Source organism: Oncorhynchus keta, chromosome 1 (genome assembly GCF_023373465.1).
Source record: "Oncorhynchus keta strain PuntledgeMale-10-30-2019 chromosome 1, Oket_V2, whole genome shotgun sequence".
Lineage (NCBI taxonomy): Eukaryota > Metazoa > Chordata > Actinopteri > Salmoniformes > Salmonidae > Oncorhynchus > Oncorhynchus keta.
This window is the reverse complement of record NC_068421.1, coordinates 51,107,673-51,122,992: the sequence shown is the minus strand read 5'-3', so window position 1 is coordinate 51,122,992 and position 15,320 is coordinate 51,107,673. Positions and strand designations below refer to the sequence as shown.

General features: G+C 42.5%; 1 protein-coding gene across 3 annotated transcripts; it reads right to left on the bottom strand.

The window, feature by feature from the left end:
* Positions 1-627: 627 nt before the first annotated feature.
* Positions 628-15,071, bottom strand: LOC118387084 (nexilin-like). 3 transcript variants are annotated; one of them, XM_035775237.2, is made up of 15 exons: positions 14,852-15,056; positions 11,950-12,466; positions 11,434-11,625; positions 10,750-10,834; positions 10,297-10,445; positions 8,770-8,967; positions 6,394-6,570; positions 5,615-5,803; positions 5,241-5,432; positions 4,464-4,511; positions 3,699-3,896; positions 2,366-2,587; positions 2,070-2,261; positions 1,526-1,889; positions 628-1,322 (listed from the first exon to the last, which is right to left on the bottom strand). In XM_035775237.2, the coding sequence occupies exons 2-15, from the start codon at positions 12,418-12,420 to the stop codon at positions 1,309-1,311; spliced, it is 2,691 nt and encodes an 896-aa protein (XP_035631130.1). In that variant the 5' UTR covers positions 12,421-12,466; positions 14,852-15,056; the 3' UTR covers positions 628-1,308. The 3 variants fall into 3 exon arrangements, with proteins under 3 accessions (XP_035631130.1, XP_052382911.1, XP_035631138.1); XM_052526951.1 differs by lacking the exon at positions 6,394-6,570 and having other exon boundaries at positions 14,852-15,071; XM_035775245.2 differs by lacking the exons at positions 628-1,322; positions 4,464-4,511 and having other exon boundaries at positions 1,491-1,889; positions 14,852-15,061.
* Positions 15,072-15,320: the final 249 nt, after the last annotated feature.

Genomic DNA, 15,320 nt, shown 5'->3' with positions numbered 1-15,320 from the left:
AACCAAACTATCGTCTTGTTTGCTTCACCCTTGTCCCGTCCTGTCGGAATCTACCTGTTCATCTGATGCTACGTGTGATCAGGTACCTCTGTCCTCTACGACCCGCGCCTACCCAGAGAGACCAGCAGTCTGTCGCCGCTCACCCAGCTATTCTCCTCTGCTGCTAAGAAGGGGACTCTAACCCAGCTATTCTCCTCTGCTGCTAAGAAGGGGACTCTTCTGTAATTATCAGAAGGACTTTATGATTCATTTGTCGCCCTCTCTGCAGGTTGTCTATTTTGCCATTATATACATCTGAAGAGGATCTATGTCTTCCCTGTGTTTTGACATTAAAGGACTCTGTATTTGTTAAACCGCTTTTGGGTCCTCACTCACGTGCATAACACATACTTACGTAACTTTTGATCAATGTACATCAAAATCTATGCACCTTGATAAAGGTGCAACTGAAAATAGTATATGTCTTACAACATTGTAATAAACTACAAATGCCCTAGAATAGAATAGAATCGAATGGAATAAGTAGAAACCCTCCTCTCCATCCATCCATCCATCCATCCCTCCATCCATGCATTTACATTACTGTAATTCATGTTAAAATAAATGATACAACAGTTGCACAGAGACTGGTATTTAGCTAATTTTATTAAAACTTTAAATAAACGTATCACAAATATTTAGGCTAGCATAAAACCAATTGTGTCATTATATTTCAAACCATACAACTATATAATGCATATCATGTAGAGTTGTATTTTAGCTCAACATGAAGAAAAAAACTTTTGGGATATGAAAAATCTTTGTGTACCTTTTAGATTAACAAAATATTAAAAAAGAAAAGAAACAAAATCCTAAATCGATCTTTTTATTGGTAACCAATGTTTCAGATAGATTGTGCATACTGCTGTATCTATTTGACAGGGATATCAAAAGGCTTTAAATTGGGTTGCACCATATTCTCAAATGAAACTTTCTGAAATTTGACCTTTGAAGGGACATTTTCTCAGATGCACAGGAGTTGTGATCTATGATATGATCACAAAATCAATCTGAACGTCATTCATGGCAGCAATCACTCATGGGACCAATATGTGATTTGGCACAGATTTCATCCTAAACATAATAATGAAAGGGATGAATGATGAGCAATACGTAAACAACATGATCTTGCACTTTTCATTTTGTGTGTATCCCTAGAAGGAATGGCTAGCATAATGCTGTTTCCTCCTCTTTTTGGCTCTAACATGAGATATTACATTATACAAAAAGAGTGAGAGAGACAGGGAAAGTTCCAGAAAAAGGAAAGCATCAGTAGTCCTCAGCTGGAAGAGAGAAACAGAAAAGGGAGGTGTTACCCATACATGAACCAGCTGAACCAAGCCAATGAGGAAGAGGAGCATGCGATCCCATCCAATCATAGAAAGAGGAGCATGCGATCCCATCCAATCATAGGAAGTTCAGAAAACTAAAACAGGAAGTGATATCATGCAGGCATGCAGTGGCAGTCAGACGGACGATTGCTTACTTTCTATCGTTAGGATACAGGTGCTGGCAGCGGTGCCTCTGCTGTTGACAGCTTTGCACATGTACTCTCCCTCGTCCTCTGGGAAGGTCTCTGGTAGGTAGAGGCAGAATGTCTCCCCTCTCTCTATGTACTGATAGTCCTCACAGTCCTGGAGCATATTCCCCTCAAACCACCAGGTCACCTCCGGCTTGGGCTCCCCGGTGATCTTCACCGTGAACCGCACTGGCTCGGCATCCACCACCGATTGGTTCTTCAGGGGCTTCTTAAACCACGGAGCCCCCGACCTGGCGTGGTCCTCCTCATCCTCATAGGCTGCCGAGCCATTGATGATGCTTCCCTCTTCCTCCTCCTCGTCTTCCCTTTTCTGCCAAAGACATGACACGTGATATCACATTTTAGATTTGTGGAACCCCTCCCCCTCTCACATTACCACTTCGGGCTGAACTGAGCTGTCATGCGTTTTTAGAATGTCATGCGTGTCAAGGATGCCCACAGTTTAACAACGAGAAACCCGATGATTGAACCCGATGAAAGGGGGATTTACTTTTTGGAGAGCGGCGTCAATCTCTTGCTGCTCGAACTGCATCCTCTGCAGCTTCTGTTCCTCCACCCTTTTCCTCTCCTCCTCCTCTCTGGCTTTGGCCATTTGTTCGAACCGTGCGCGCATGTCCACCTTCTGTCTGAACGGAGCCTCCTCAGCCCCCTTCTCTGTGTCCTTTTTGCCTTCATCATCCTCCTGAAAAAAACAGCCCTCACAGTAAGTTATTTCAGAAGAACATGATACAGGCCAACACGTTGGCGTTCCTAAGCGATTCTGAAGGACCATGCTCAAATATATACCTCCTGGACCCGCTCTTCTTCCCTCTCTTTGATTTCCTCGTCTACGGCCTTTCTCTTTGCTCTCACGTCCTCAATCGTTTTCTGGATCTCCTCGTCTTTCAACTGCTTGATCTTCTCAAACTTGGACTTGAGGTTCTTGGCCTGGATGGAGCCGGTCCTCTTGAGTTTCTTCAGCTCCTCATACTCCTTACTCACTGTATCAGAGCTCTCATTCACTTCATCCTTTGGAAAGAAGCACATTGAACTGATGAGTGATGAGTGATACGATCACAATCGAAGCATACAGTGAGCTCCAAAAGTATTGGGACAGTGACATCTTTTTGTTGTTGTATTGGCTCTGTAGTCCAGCACTTTGGATTTGAAATGGTACAATTGACTATGAGGTTAGTGCAGACTGTCTTTAATTTGAGGGTATTTCCATCCGTATCGGTTGAAACATTTACAAATTACAGCACTTAAAAAAATATTTAGCAAATATGTGTATTAAAGTAGTCAAAACTTTAGTACTTGGTCCCATATCCCTAGCGCACAATGATGACATTAAGCTTGTGACTCTACGAACTTGTTGGATTCATTTTCTGTTTGTTTAGGTTGTATTTCAGATTATTTTGTGCCCAATTGAAATTATAATAGTCAATAATGTATTGTGTCATTTTGGAGTTTATTCAACTTTTATTGTTAATAAGAATAGAATATGTTTGTAAACACTTATACATTATTGTCAATTCTACCATGATTATGGAAAGTCAAAAGCTTGTGGTAATCATTGCTGCTAGGAATATGGCACCAAATACTCAACTTTTGACTACTTTAATACACATATAAGTGAATTTGTCCAAATAGTTTTGGTCCCTAATATTGGGTTGACTGCGTACAAAAAGTGCTGTACTTTCTAAACAGTTCACCCGGTATGGATGAGAATACCCTCAAATTAAACAATCTGCAATTTAACCTGCTTGTATCATTTCAAATCCAAAGTGCTGGAGTACAGAGCCAAAACAACAAAACAATTGCCACTGTCTCAATACTTTTGGAGCTCACTGTAGGTCTCGTGGTTTAAACTGGAGCCGTATGTATCAAGCGTCTCATAGTAGGAGGGCTGATCTAGGATCAGGTCCCACCTGTCCATGTAATCTTGGGATTGTGATCTAAAAGGCAAAACTGATCATAAATCAGCACTCCTACTCTGAGACGCTTGATAAATACAGTCCCTGGTTCTCCTCGTCTTGTCATCAATCTCTGCAGTTGGTAGTTCCATGCCAATATCCATGAGACTTCCCATGTGGGTTTTAGTTAAGAGCATTGTGAGACTGATACCATGTTGATGACTGACCTCTCCCATCTCTTGTCTGAGCTGCTCAAACTCCAGTTTCTCCTGCTCCATTTTCTTTTTGCGCGCCTCCACCTTGCGCTTCCTATCGGCTTCATCCTTCTGCTTCAGCAGCTCCTCGAAGTTCATCTCTAGTTTCCCAGGGTGCAATGCTTCCTGGGACTCGCTCTTGAACATCCCCTCCTCTTCCTCGTCTAGCACCTGGCGGAATACAAACACAGAGCATGGTGTCATTTGACATTTCACTATAAACCAATCAGAATCAAACAGCACAAATAATCTTTAATCACAAATCAATCATCATATCAGCTTCCAATAGCAATTTAATCCACCGGTTTAACCCTCCCAGAATGATTCACAAACAGTGAAGCACCCAATGAAAAGCAAAGCTAAGCAACATAGTCACATTGAACAGCAAAGCTAAGAGAACCAAATCACATTGATCTTCTCACCAGATACTGTAAAAAGCCATAGAATGAGATTAATATTTTTAATCTCGTTCTAGTAAGTCTTTCAACATCATTGTAGAATCAGTCCAAGTAACCAGGACACATTATTACACACTGATGAGGAGCCACTTTTAAAGCAAGACAGCAGTGTTAGTATGCCTACTGAATATCCCATTCATACAGACCATTCACATCCATGCATATGACCTTTGACTTACAATAAGAACTTACAGTATTAGCAGTTCATGGGAAACACTGTGTTATTTCTTCTTAGTCAGTGTACAAGTACAATTGTCATTTGAAAGTGAAAATATCTTACTTCTCCATCTTGATATGAAGTCTTAGATTTTTCCCGATCCAGGGGGCTCTTTAAGAAGATAATTTGAAAGTAGGAACAGCAATTGCAAGTGTAGTGTTTCAGTAACGTTACATCATCATGTAGGATTAATCCATGTCCTATTATAGACCAATTAGAGATTGAGTTCTTATATTAAATATAGACTTCCTCAAATGTTAATATTGGGGTTAGTTTCCAGTAGATTATAGCAACATTGGTCCCACTTTAAACAGACTATAACTTTAAATGAACTATAAGAACTATGGAGTCATAATAAGGCCTTTGTAAGGCCTACACAAATCATTTATAAGCAAATGTCATTTGCAGTTTGTTTAAAGTGTGAGCATTACATTGGATATGAGCTCAGATGACACATCTGGATCAAGCCGAGTTCAAAATAGCGCACAGCGTGAGAAACTGAAGGTATTCATCTGTGACATACACACACGCAAGACAAGTTGTGGCTCTAATCATGATGAAAAAACAGGAATAAATTATTCATAAAAAAATAATTGTAATATTTTCACATGCTCCTTCTGAACGTAGCCTACTATAACCTACATGTTAGCGCAGGGCTTCATAAGCAACATGCTGGTGCTGCCTGCAGAGGTGTGTTCATAGAGATCCTATGATTCACAAATGTTTCTAAAATCTTTTTTTTTTCCTGGCAAGATGGCAGATTTTTTTTATCATAATGCTAAGATACCAAATTCCACTAGTGAATTGTAGGATCTTTATGGGTATGTTACCCAGTCCTACCATATTCTTGCGGGCCTCTGCAAAGAGCCTCTTCTCCTCCTCCAGCCTCCTCTTGGCCTCCTCCTCTGCTTTCTTCTCCTCCGCCTCTCTCCTCTGACGCTCCTTGTCCTCGAAACTGATGCACAGCTTCCCTGGCTTGCTGCCCTCCAGGTTCAGCATGGCCAGGAACACCTCATCGTCATCATCCACTATCTGGAGAAGGAGGACAACAACGAAAGAGCTCAAACTAGTGTCTGACATCTCGGGGTGGTATCAGTATGAAAAAGGAACTCTAAACCATCTCCTATGACATGGCAATGACCATAGGAGATGGCAAGACAGCACAAACAGATCTGGGGACCAGGTGTAGTGACCATTATATTACTCTCACTGACCATGCTTTTCCTGGCCTCGGCGAAAGCCCTCCTCTCCTCTTCCATTCGTCTCTTGTACTCTGCCTCTGCTGCCTTGCGCTCATTCTCTACCCTCTGTTTCTCAAGCTCCTCGAAGCTCAGCCTTAGTTTACCAGGCTGGATCACCTCTCTCTCGCCCTGAGCTCCTTGTGAGTCCTCCTCATCGTCGCCCTGCAAACACATCAACTTCCAAAATCACACAAGGCACAAGGCTGGGAAGTATAGCTCAGTTGGTTAGAACGCAGCGCTAACAACAACAACAGTGCAGGTTCAATCTGGGAAGAGCCTCAAAGCACCTTATCGAAGCTTGATTGTACGTAGTGCTAAGTAAATGCTACTGTTAAGAATGCATTGACTGTTTAATACAGGTTTTTTTCCCCGGGGGGTTTTCTTGTTCAGAAAAGATGGATCGTTTTAGGCCTCATCCCATGTTTACGAGATTATGTTCACCTTTATAACTACATTATACACACCAACATGCAAGCTCTGACAGATTGAGATTGCTTCTTTAAAAGTCTCATCAAGACCTAAAGATGCCACAAGTCAACTTGACACTTCAAAAGCACAAGAGAAAAGATCTGCATGATGTATGAAAGGGATATGCAGGGTTGGTACAGAATGGCCACACTGATAATTTACCACCAAGGTTTACAGTATCTAGCAAGTCGGAAATATCTCAGCTATCACAAGGAAAGTACAGGCCATTGAAACGTAATATGCTAATAAGGAATGAGCTAATAGTGTTTTATAAGATCTGTCACCATTTCCAGCTTGGCCACTTCGAAGGCTTTCTTCTCCTCTTGCAGACGTCGTTTAGCTTCCCTCTCAGCCTGCTTCCTCAGCCTTTCCTGCCTCTCCTTCTCCGCCTCCTCAAACGTCATCTTCAGCTTCCCAGGAGTCACCTGTTCCTTCTCCGTGGGTTGCTCCTCATCCTCATCCTGCGTTGACCAAGACAGTCTACCTTAGAGACCACCATATCCACATGAAGTAGTGACACAGAACGGCTGTCATGAAAGAGGAGATTCTCCTAGTTTCCTAGAAACACCTACAGTGCCTTGCAAAAGTATTCATCCCCCTTGGCGTTTTTCCTATTTTGTTGCATTACAACCTGTAACTTAAATGGATTTTTATTTGGATTCCATTTAATGGACATGCACAAAATAGGTCTAATTGGTGAAGTGAAATGAAAAAAAATACAAACAGAAAAGTGGTGCGTGCATATGTATTCACCCTCTTTGCTATGAAGCCCCTAAATAAGATCTGGCGCAGCCAATTACCTTCAGAAGTCACATAATTAGTTGAATAAAGTCCACCTGTGTGCAATATAAGTGATCTGTCACATGATCTCAGTGTATATATACATCTGTTCTGAAAGGCCCCAGAGTCTGCAACACCACTAAGCAAGGGGCACCACGAAGACCAAGGAGCTCTCAGGTCAGGAACAAAGTTGTGGAGAAGTACAGATCAGGGTTGGGTTATAAAAAAATATTGGAAACTTTGAACATCCCACGGAGCACCATTAAATACACTATTAAACAATTGAAATAATGGCACCACAACAAACCTGCCAAGAGAGGGCCACCCTCCAAAACTCATGGACCAGGCAAGGAGGGCATTAATCAGAAAGGCAACAACGAGACAAAAGATAACCCTGAAGGAGCTGCAAAGCTCCACAGCGGAGATTGGAGTATCTGTCCATAGGACCATTTTAAGCCGTACACTCCACAGAGCTGGGCTTTACGGAAGAGTGGTCAGAAAGAGCCATTGTTTAAAGAAAAAAATAAGAAAACACGTTTGGTGTTCGCCAAAAGGCATGTGGGAGACTCCCCAAACATATCGAAGAAGGTACTCTGGTCAGATGAAACTGAAATTGAGCTTTTGGTCATCAAGGAAAACACTATGTCTGGCACAAACCCAACATCTCTCATCACCCCGAGATCACCATCCCCACAGTGAACCATGGTGGTGGCAGCATCATGCTGTGAGGATGTTTTTCATCGGCAGGGACTGGGAAACTGGTCAGAATTGAAGGAATGATGGATGGTGCTAAATACAGGGAAATTCTTGAGGGAAACCTGTTTCAGTCTTCCAGAGATTTGAGACTGGGACGGAGGTTCACCTTCCAGCAGGACAATGACCCGAAGCATACTGCTACAGCAACACTCGAGTGGTTTATGGGGAAACATTTAAATGTCTTGGAATGGCCTAGTCAAAGCCCAGACCTCAATCCAATTGAGAATCTGTAGTATGACTTAAAGATGACTGTACACCAGCGGAACCCATCCAACTTGAAGGAGCTGGAGAAGAATGGGCAAAAATCGCAGTGGCTCGATGTGCCAAGATTAGAGAGACATGCCCCAAGAGACTTGCACCTGTAATTGCTGCAAAAGGTGGCGCTACAAAGTATTGACCTTGGGGGGATGAAAAGTTACGCACGCTCAATTTTTCTGTTTTTTTGTGTTATTGCTTGTTTGTTTCACAATAAAATATATTTTGTATCTTCAAAGTGGTAGGCATGTTGTGTAAATCAAATAATACAACCCCCCCAAAAATCAATTTTTAATACCAGGTTGTAAGGCAATAGTAATAGTAATATAGTAATATATGCCATTTAGCAGACGCTTTTATCCAAAGCGACTTACAGTCATGTGTGCATACATTCTACGTATGGGTGGTCCCGGGAATCGAACCCACTACCCTGGCGTTACAAGCGCCATGCTCTACCAACTGAGCTACAGAAGGACCACAATAAAATAGGAAAAATGCCAAGGGGTGAATACTTTCACACGCCACTGTAAGCTGTTCCTTTGTCCTACCAAAACTACTTCTCTGTGGGCTGCTCCTCATCCTGCTTTGATATAAACAATCTACACTTAGACCAACCATTTTACCACAAGGTATTGACACAGACAGAATAGATTTCAGTAAGGATTTTCCTTGAAACACTCCTGTGGGCTGACATAAACAATCTACACCTAGACCACCATATTCCCACAAAGTATTGTATTGAAGTTTTGACACAGACACATGTGGATATAATGGCTTTCATGAAATATTTGATTTTCCAAGATTTCCTCCTAAAACAGTTACGCTGCCAGTCCTGCCAAAGCCTATTGGAAAGGTCCTCCTCAGCTCACCTGTACAACCGAGCGACGCTTGGCCTCACGGAAGGACTGCTTGTTCTCGTCGTAGCGCTTCTTCTTCTCCTCCTCAGTCCTCTTCTTCAGCTCTTCCTCACGGTTCTTCTCCAGGTCCTCAAAGTTCATCTTGATCCTGCCTGGAGGTCGCGACGGCTTCGATGGCACCACACAGACCAGGATGCTGTCATCTCCCTCCTGACATAAGTGGAGCCATTGTGAGAAAAGGAAATTACATTCAACATGAGATAAGATATGATAAGACAGTACTTTATTGATTCCTAAAGGGGGTTTAGCACATAAAACATCAGCAACACAAACCATTTCCTGGTTTGTGAACTTGACAAGTGCTAAAGCGGTTGTGTTTAACCAAGTAATGGACTAAAGCTATATTATACATTATGAAATTACTAGTTGATACCTGCCTATGTTATGTCAAAATAAAGAGAAAAATCCCCACTAACAAAACACAGAGAGAGAGAGAGAGAGAGAGAGAGAGAGAGAGAGAGAGAGAGAGAGAGAGAGAGAGAGAGAGAGAGAGAGAGAGAAGCTAACAGCCCATAAAAGAGAACATTCTTTCGGCCTAATGGCCACCATTTTCAATGGGTCAGTCTGTGTATGTCAGCCCTAAAATAGGAGGGGCTAATTTAGTCAGTGGTGTGGGAAACAGTTGCCAGTCACATGTTGTCTACACCTGACAGTGTATGTGGCTCAAGCAGCAGCAGAACTTGTAAGCACGGTGGCCCAATTGTTTATAGCTCACTCGGTCAGTACTGGCTCAGGTTAAAGCTACCGCCCACCCTCAGTAAAGACTTCCCCAAGTTTTGTCTCACTACTATACAGTCAAGGTACATGCAGTAGGTTGCAGTGAAAGGAGACAATGGAGATTGAAGTCCATATAGCTTTCACCTTGTTCAAGAAAGAAATAGATCACTGGAGTAGAACGAAGATCAACAAGGTGTGTACAGTGAGCACTGAATACAAGCATTAGGCATAATGCTTCCTAGTACTTCCTAGTGTGTGTTGTCACTTACTGAAATCTACCACCTTATCGTATCTAGGTCAACATGAATTTGGAGAACTGGCTTCGGTCCAGTTTGGCATGGTTATAGCTACAGCATTGCAACTAGCGCTGAATGCCTTTCGAAAGCAGCAATTTAGTTTGTGATCCATTCTAAGGATACTAAACCCACTACGCGATGACAAGTGAGGAAAACCTTGTTCAACTTGACAGATACACCCAAAATTCATAGCATACGACCTGAATGTGTGTTCTCAGAGCTGCTGTGGCATGCAGCCCCACTGGACTCCACTGTAGGATTTCCCTCCAACCTGCACCAACTGTTAGCCTTTCAAATGGCACTTAAAATAACTCATCTGGGCGGCAGCTGAGGATTACCTGACTGATTACACATAGATGGAAGCCAGTCCCTTAGTAGAGGCAGCGACTGAGCAATCCAGCCCCACTGTCCCACTTCCCCTATAGGCTACACTACAGTATACCTGGAAGTAATCCCGCATGTTTACCTCTGCGGCTTTCTTGGCCAGCTCCTTCTGCATCTTCGCTTTCTCCATGATGTCCTGGGTGGCGCGCTTCTTCCTCTCTTCCTCCATCCTCTTCCTCTCCTCCTCCTGTCTCTGCTTCTCCATCTCGGCAAACTTCCCCTTCACGCTACCTGTAGAGTGTAGAACCCACACGTAGATGATGGTGAAGATGAGGCCACAGCACAAACAACAGGGTCGTGTTCATTAGGCATGCAACATTTTAAAATGTTTTGCAGCTGGAATTGAAAATGAGCGCTCCTTATTGGATGAGTCCAGGTAGTCCCTCGCTTTTTCAGTCCGTATCCTTTCAGTTTGTTGCCAAATGAATTTGCCCCATGGGTTGAGATGAGAATTAGAACAGAGCCCTCTTCCTCAGTCCTCTCCCACAGCCCACCTGCCCTCCTCTACACCCTCAACAATACCCCCATTTCCTACCTGTGATCTTGGGGACGTAGGATTTCTCTACCTTGGCTGGCTTCACCTCCTCCTCCTCATCACTGGAGGCAAGTAGTTCTTTTATCTGTGGTGGATCAGAGGGAGAGCTTTGCTGAGAGGTTACCAGTTTATCTGGGATCATCTGCTTTGCACGCTCAGGAGCCATGCTGGTCCCAGCAAGTTCTCAAGCCCCTAATCCTGTGTAATTGCACATGCATGTGACCTGCAGGGAGGCCTCTGATTGGATCATGTGGTTGTGACATGGGGGGAGATCAGCATGAAGGCATCCCGTCTCGGTGAGTTGACTACAATAGTACAGGGCGTCCCCCCTCCTGAGTATCAATGTGTTAATCCCTCGTATTGGTCACTGTTTGTTTTACCACGCTGCAACCTGTGATACAGCTTGTGATAAAGGACAACATGCATAAAATGCACAGTTGATTTAGTATGTTATCAGTAATTATCAGTAAAAAATGTTTAGAATAATCACCCTAGATGGATAAAAGCACAACCCAAACACAATTATAAGGTACTTCAATTAAATTTTTAAAAAATTTAAAAATCTGCACAAAGTGATGTGATGATGTTCTCCAGTACACCCACACTGTGGTTGTTGAGGCTAGTGCTCCATACCATGCAGGTCACAGTTAGTTGGGGTTATCTCTGTCTTGTTTGACCTCCGACCTGTTGCTTCCTGCGGTTGTATTCCCTCTCCTTGACATACTGCTCCTTCCTCTTCTGGTGCTCCTCCTGGCTCCTCCTACTGTTGCGCTCCTCCCTGGCCTTCTGCATGGCCTCAAACTTGTTCTTCACGTCAGCCTTACCAATCTGGGGCACGTAGCTCCTGGCCACTGGCTTTTTGAAGTGCAGGAGTCTCTGGAGAAAGACGAAGATACACGTGTCAATGTAAAAAAAATAATTGTAAAGGATTGGGAGTGTGCTAAGGGAAAGATTCATAGGAGTGAGATCCATAGGGCTGAGAGTCTCAGAACTCAAACACGTTCTGAATAGTGCCATTCAGTTGAACGCTGCAGAAACCTTATGAGAGATCTACAGGCACACTCCCTGATGTAACATCAGTAATTGTCTCGACAACCGATTATATTTCATGTTGAACATGTCCAGAAGTAAACCTTACTATTCAGTAAGCTAATACGTCCACTCCAACAGGATAAACTCACAGATATGGCCGTGCCTCACCTCTTGTTTCAGTGCCACTTCAGATATGTTCTGTAACTGGTCTTTCTCTTCTTCCTCTTTTTCATTGTCCATGTCGTGAGCCACACCATTTTGTGCCTCATCCTTCTTGTCCTTCCTCGATCTTGACCTTTGCATCGGCTTGTCCTTTGCCGTGTCATTTTCCCTGTGCTCCGCCTCACTCATGTCGTGTGCCTCGTCTTCCTCGTCCTCCTCAGGCTCTGTGTGAACCTCGTCCTCTTCGGTGTGAACCTCTTCCTCATTCTCGCTAAGTGCCTCGTCATGCTTGTCAGGTGGGGCATCGTCCTCTTTGTGTGCCCCGAGACCGTGCCACTCGGTCGCGACGTCGCCATGCGCGTTCTCATTCGTATCGGGTGCCGCGTCACTTGTGTCGCGTGCCACATCGTTCAGGCCGTGTGCCACATCAGTCATGTCGTATGCGACATCCGCAACATTCTGTGCCACCTCAGTCATGTCTGCGCCACTCTGACAAATTGACAAGGTCCTCTTCAAATGTTACCTGTCAAAAAAAGAAAAGGTAACATTACGGTATCGTACATATAACAACCTATTCATCTTCACATAATCACTTTATTATTTATTGTGCATATCGCTTTAACAATTATATTAAGCTCCTCTTTCCCATATTCAAACTTACTCGACCAAAAAATGCTAACTAAATGTAGTCTCATTCATCTCAACCATCATCGAAGATGTAATGGTCTGACAGATCTACCAATGATGGACTTCAGATTGAGCTGACTGAACAATCTATATTGAATAGGCAACCATTTTACAGGTAAACATTACAAATGGCCCTTTCTGAAATGCGGTGTGGTAAATGGCTAGCCTATATGGACGTCAAGAATGTGTGTAACTTTGAATATCTGTCATTGTTTTTACTACCCTACATATTACACTGGAAAGCACTTTGTGACAACTACTGTAAAAGGCCTCTATAAAACACATTAGATTGATTAATTAATACCCTGCCTACACAATATCACATTATAAATAAACACAATTGCTGAGCATCTGAAGTCTTGCGAGTGTCTGTTTGGGGAGGCAGGCACCTCATGGCTGCTGCAGTTTAGGGGAGGAAAGGGTTGCTCCTCCTCCTCCCCCTCCTCCTCCCCAGTGCAGGGTCAGAACGCTAAGTATAGCCCACTTGTGTGTCCAGGCCATGTGATCATGGCTATTTCTGATGAGTGATATGCGGTGGGATAGAGCTAGGGTCGGCAGCCGCATGTCGCCCAACAGACCCTTGACAAAACGGACAGACTTAGTCCCAGACAATCGGATGAGCAAGAGATGTTTGGGACATAGAGTCATCAGACACTAAAAAGGTTCCTGTTGATCCGTGTGTTAGAAATCTAAGCTTGGCATCTGGCATGGCTATACATTTTGAATATGTTCTCATCAATTCACTTGGTAATAATACTGACGTAAACAGTCAGGGGTTTGCGGCGAACAAAGGGCAGTGCGAAGTACCGCTAAACATGTGCATGTGACCAATACAATTTGATTTGATTTGAATTTTTTAAAAGATAAGCCAACAAATACAATGTCATTGATTTGACTGATTGATGGATTGAACACTTTTTGTCAAAAGGACCACCTGTTGCAAATTTGACTTTGAGTTCAAGTTCAGATCGATTTCCCATTACACACCTGATAGACAGCTGTGTTGGCACATATCACATCAACTACTGTAAGTAGGACAACTACTGTGACATTGATGGTATGGATTACCAGTCTGAGAGTAACAGGTAATTAACTGGATTCTAACAATATATGAATAACCCAAGGCTTCTTTCTAAAAAAAACAAATTGTATCTCAACCAATGCACTATTAGACTGGGATCAGTACATCTGTTACAGCTGTGGATTTGGTCATCAGAATACACTGCCCTCTTCAATCCAGCTGTGACAACCAGGCATCATAATAAAGGTGATAATTCATGTAAATGTTTTTTACATTTTTTAAAAAATGATACCCTTTTTATGGCATAATTGTCTCTTTGTATATCACAAATGGACACTAATCCAAATGATGCAATATAGGGATGCAGTGACCAAACACAAAGCCCAAGTCACCATCTCTCTACAAAGAAGTTGTCAAGCCTTTGCTGAAACACAAATACCATTAGAAAATATAATTCCAGGCACATTTATAGTATTGTTGAAGCACTTCCATATGGTGTATAAACTTAAGTAGCCTATCAATCATGACCTCATATTTAATAATTTAGAGTATAACATATTGGCAAGAGGAGTTATTACCATAAAAAAAAGATCTACAGTCTATTGAATAACAGTTACACCCATGAGTACTTTTCTTGACCCCACATTTCATACAAGGATTTGCCTCGAATAACTTGAACTGCCATATAATAGTTAACCAACACATTTAGGCCTGGCAAGTGAAGTCCTATTTTGGTCTAACAGATATACTCAGCTGCCACTAAATACCATGACAATGTGCTAGAAGAATCTGTGTGTTCAAATAAAAAATAATCTGTGTTTTAAAAGAACATATCTGGATTTCTTTGATGTTTGGTCATGTTAGACCGACATTAAAAAGTAAGAGTACCAAACTAACAGAATATTTTATTTTACAGCTAAACAAAACATGTTTTTGCGTATTTTTTTTATACCCAACAGCTGAATGACGAAGCAAAGTCAACTAGGCCTGACTGAAACATTATAACTTTCAATATTTCACCTTTTTTATGACTAAATTATAGTTTGCCTAGCATTCTTAAAAAAAAATTACATTACAAATCTCAATTTAAAGATCAACACTTGAGGGGCAAATTTGAAACTCTCCCCAATAGGTGAATTTTAACATCCACATAACACACATTATCTTCAACTAAAGTCTTGTAGGAAAAAAAACGTTTACCTGTTTCAGTGTAATATCCTCCTTTATCATATGAATTTTCTGAACAAATAGTGGATTAAAACAAAAGTAATGGCAAGATGACAAATCCCAACTTGTCAAAGCACGGAGATGTGTGCGCCCTGTTCACTGTCAGACGACTCAAAGTCGAATGGGTGAGGTTACATATCCGTAACCAGCTTCCATAAAAGTAGGCCTACCGCTACTTTTGCCGTCTAACGCATTCCGCGCGCGCCAACGCCAGCTTCAGCTGTCGCCTCAAATACGCATGGTGCTTTCTGTTCGCTTGATGCAGATACAGCTGCAGTTCTCTAGGCCAGTCTCCATGCCTGTGTTTGTATTTGTCAAATGGTTTATTCCCTGCCTTTATAACGACAATGCGTGAGTTAAGGAAGGCTACATTTAATAAACTATTTTGTTGGCATGTTATCTTTCAGCAATTTGGCTACTACTAGTCCTATGATTGACCCTT

Bases quoted from the DNA above. Each gene is read 5' to 3' on its own strand.
- LOC118387084 (XM_035775237.2), bottom strand. From the start codon at position 12,420: ATGACTGAGGTGGCACAGAATGTTGCGGATGTCGCATACGACATGACT. The intron at 8,968-10,296 runs GTAAACATGCGG...CACTTATGTCAG, and splicing joins TGGCCAAGAAAGCCGCAGAG to GAGGGAGATGACAGCATCCT. The intron at 2,588-3,698 runs GTCAGTCATCAA...TTCTTTCCAAAG, and splicing joins TCAGACAAGAGATGGGAGAG to GATGAAGTGAATGAGAGCTC.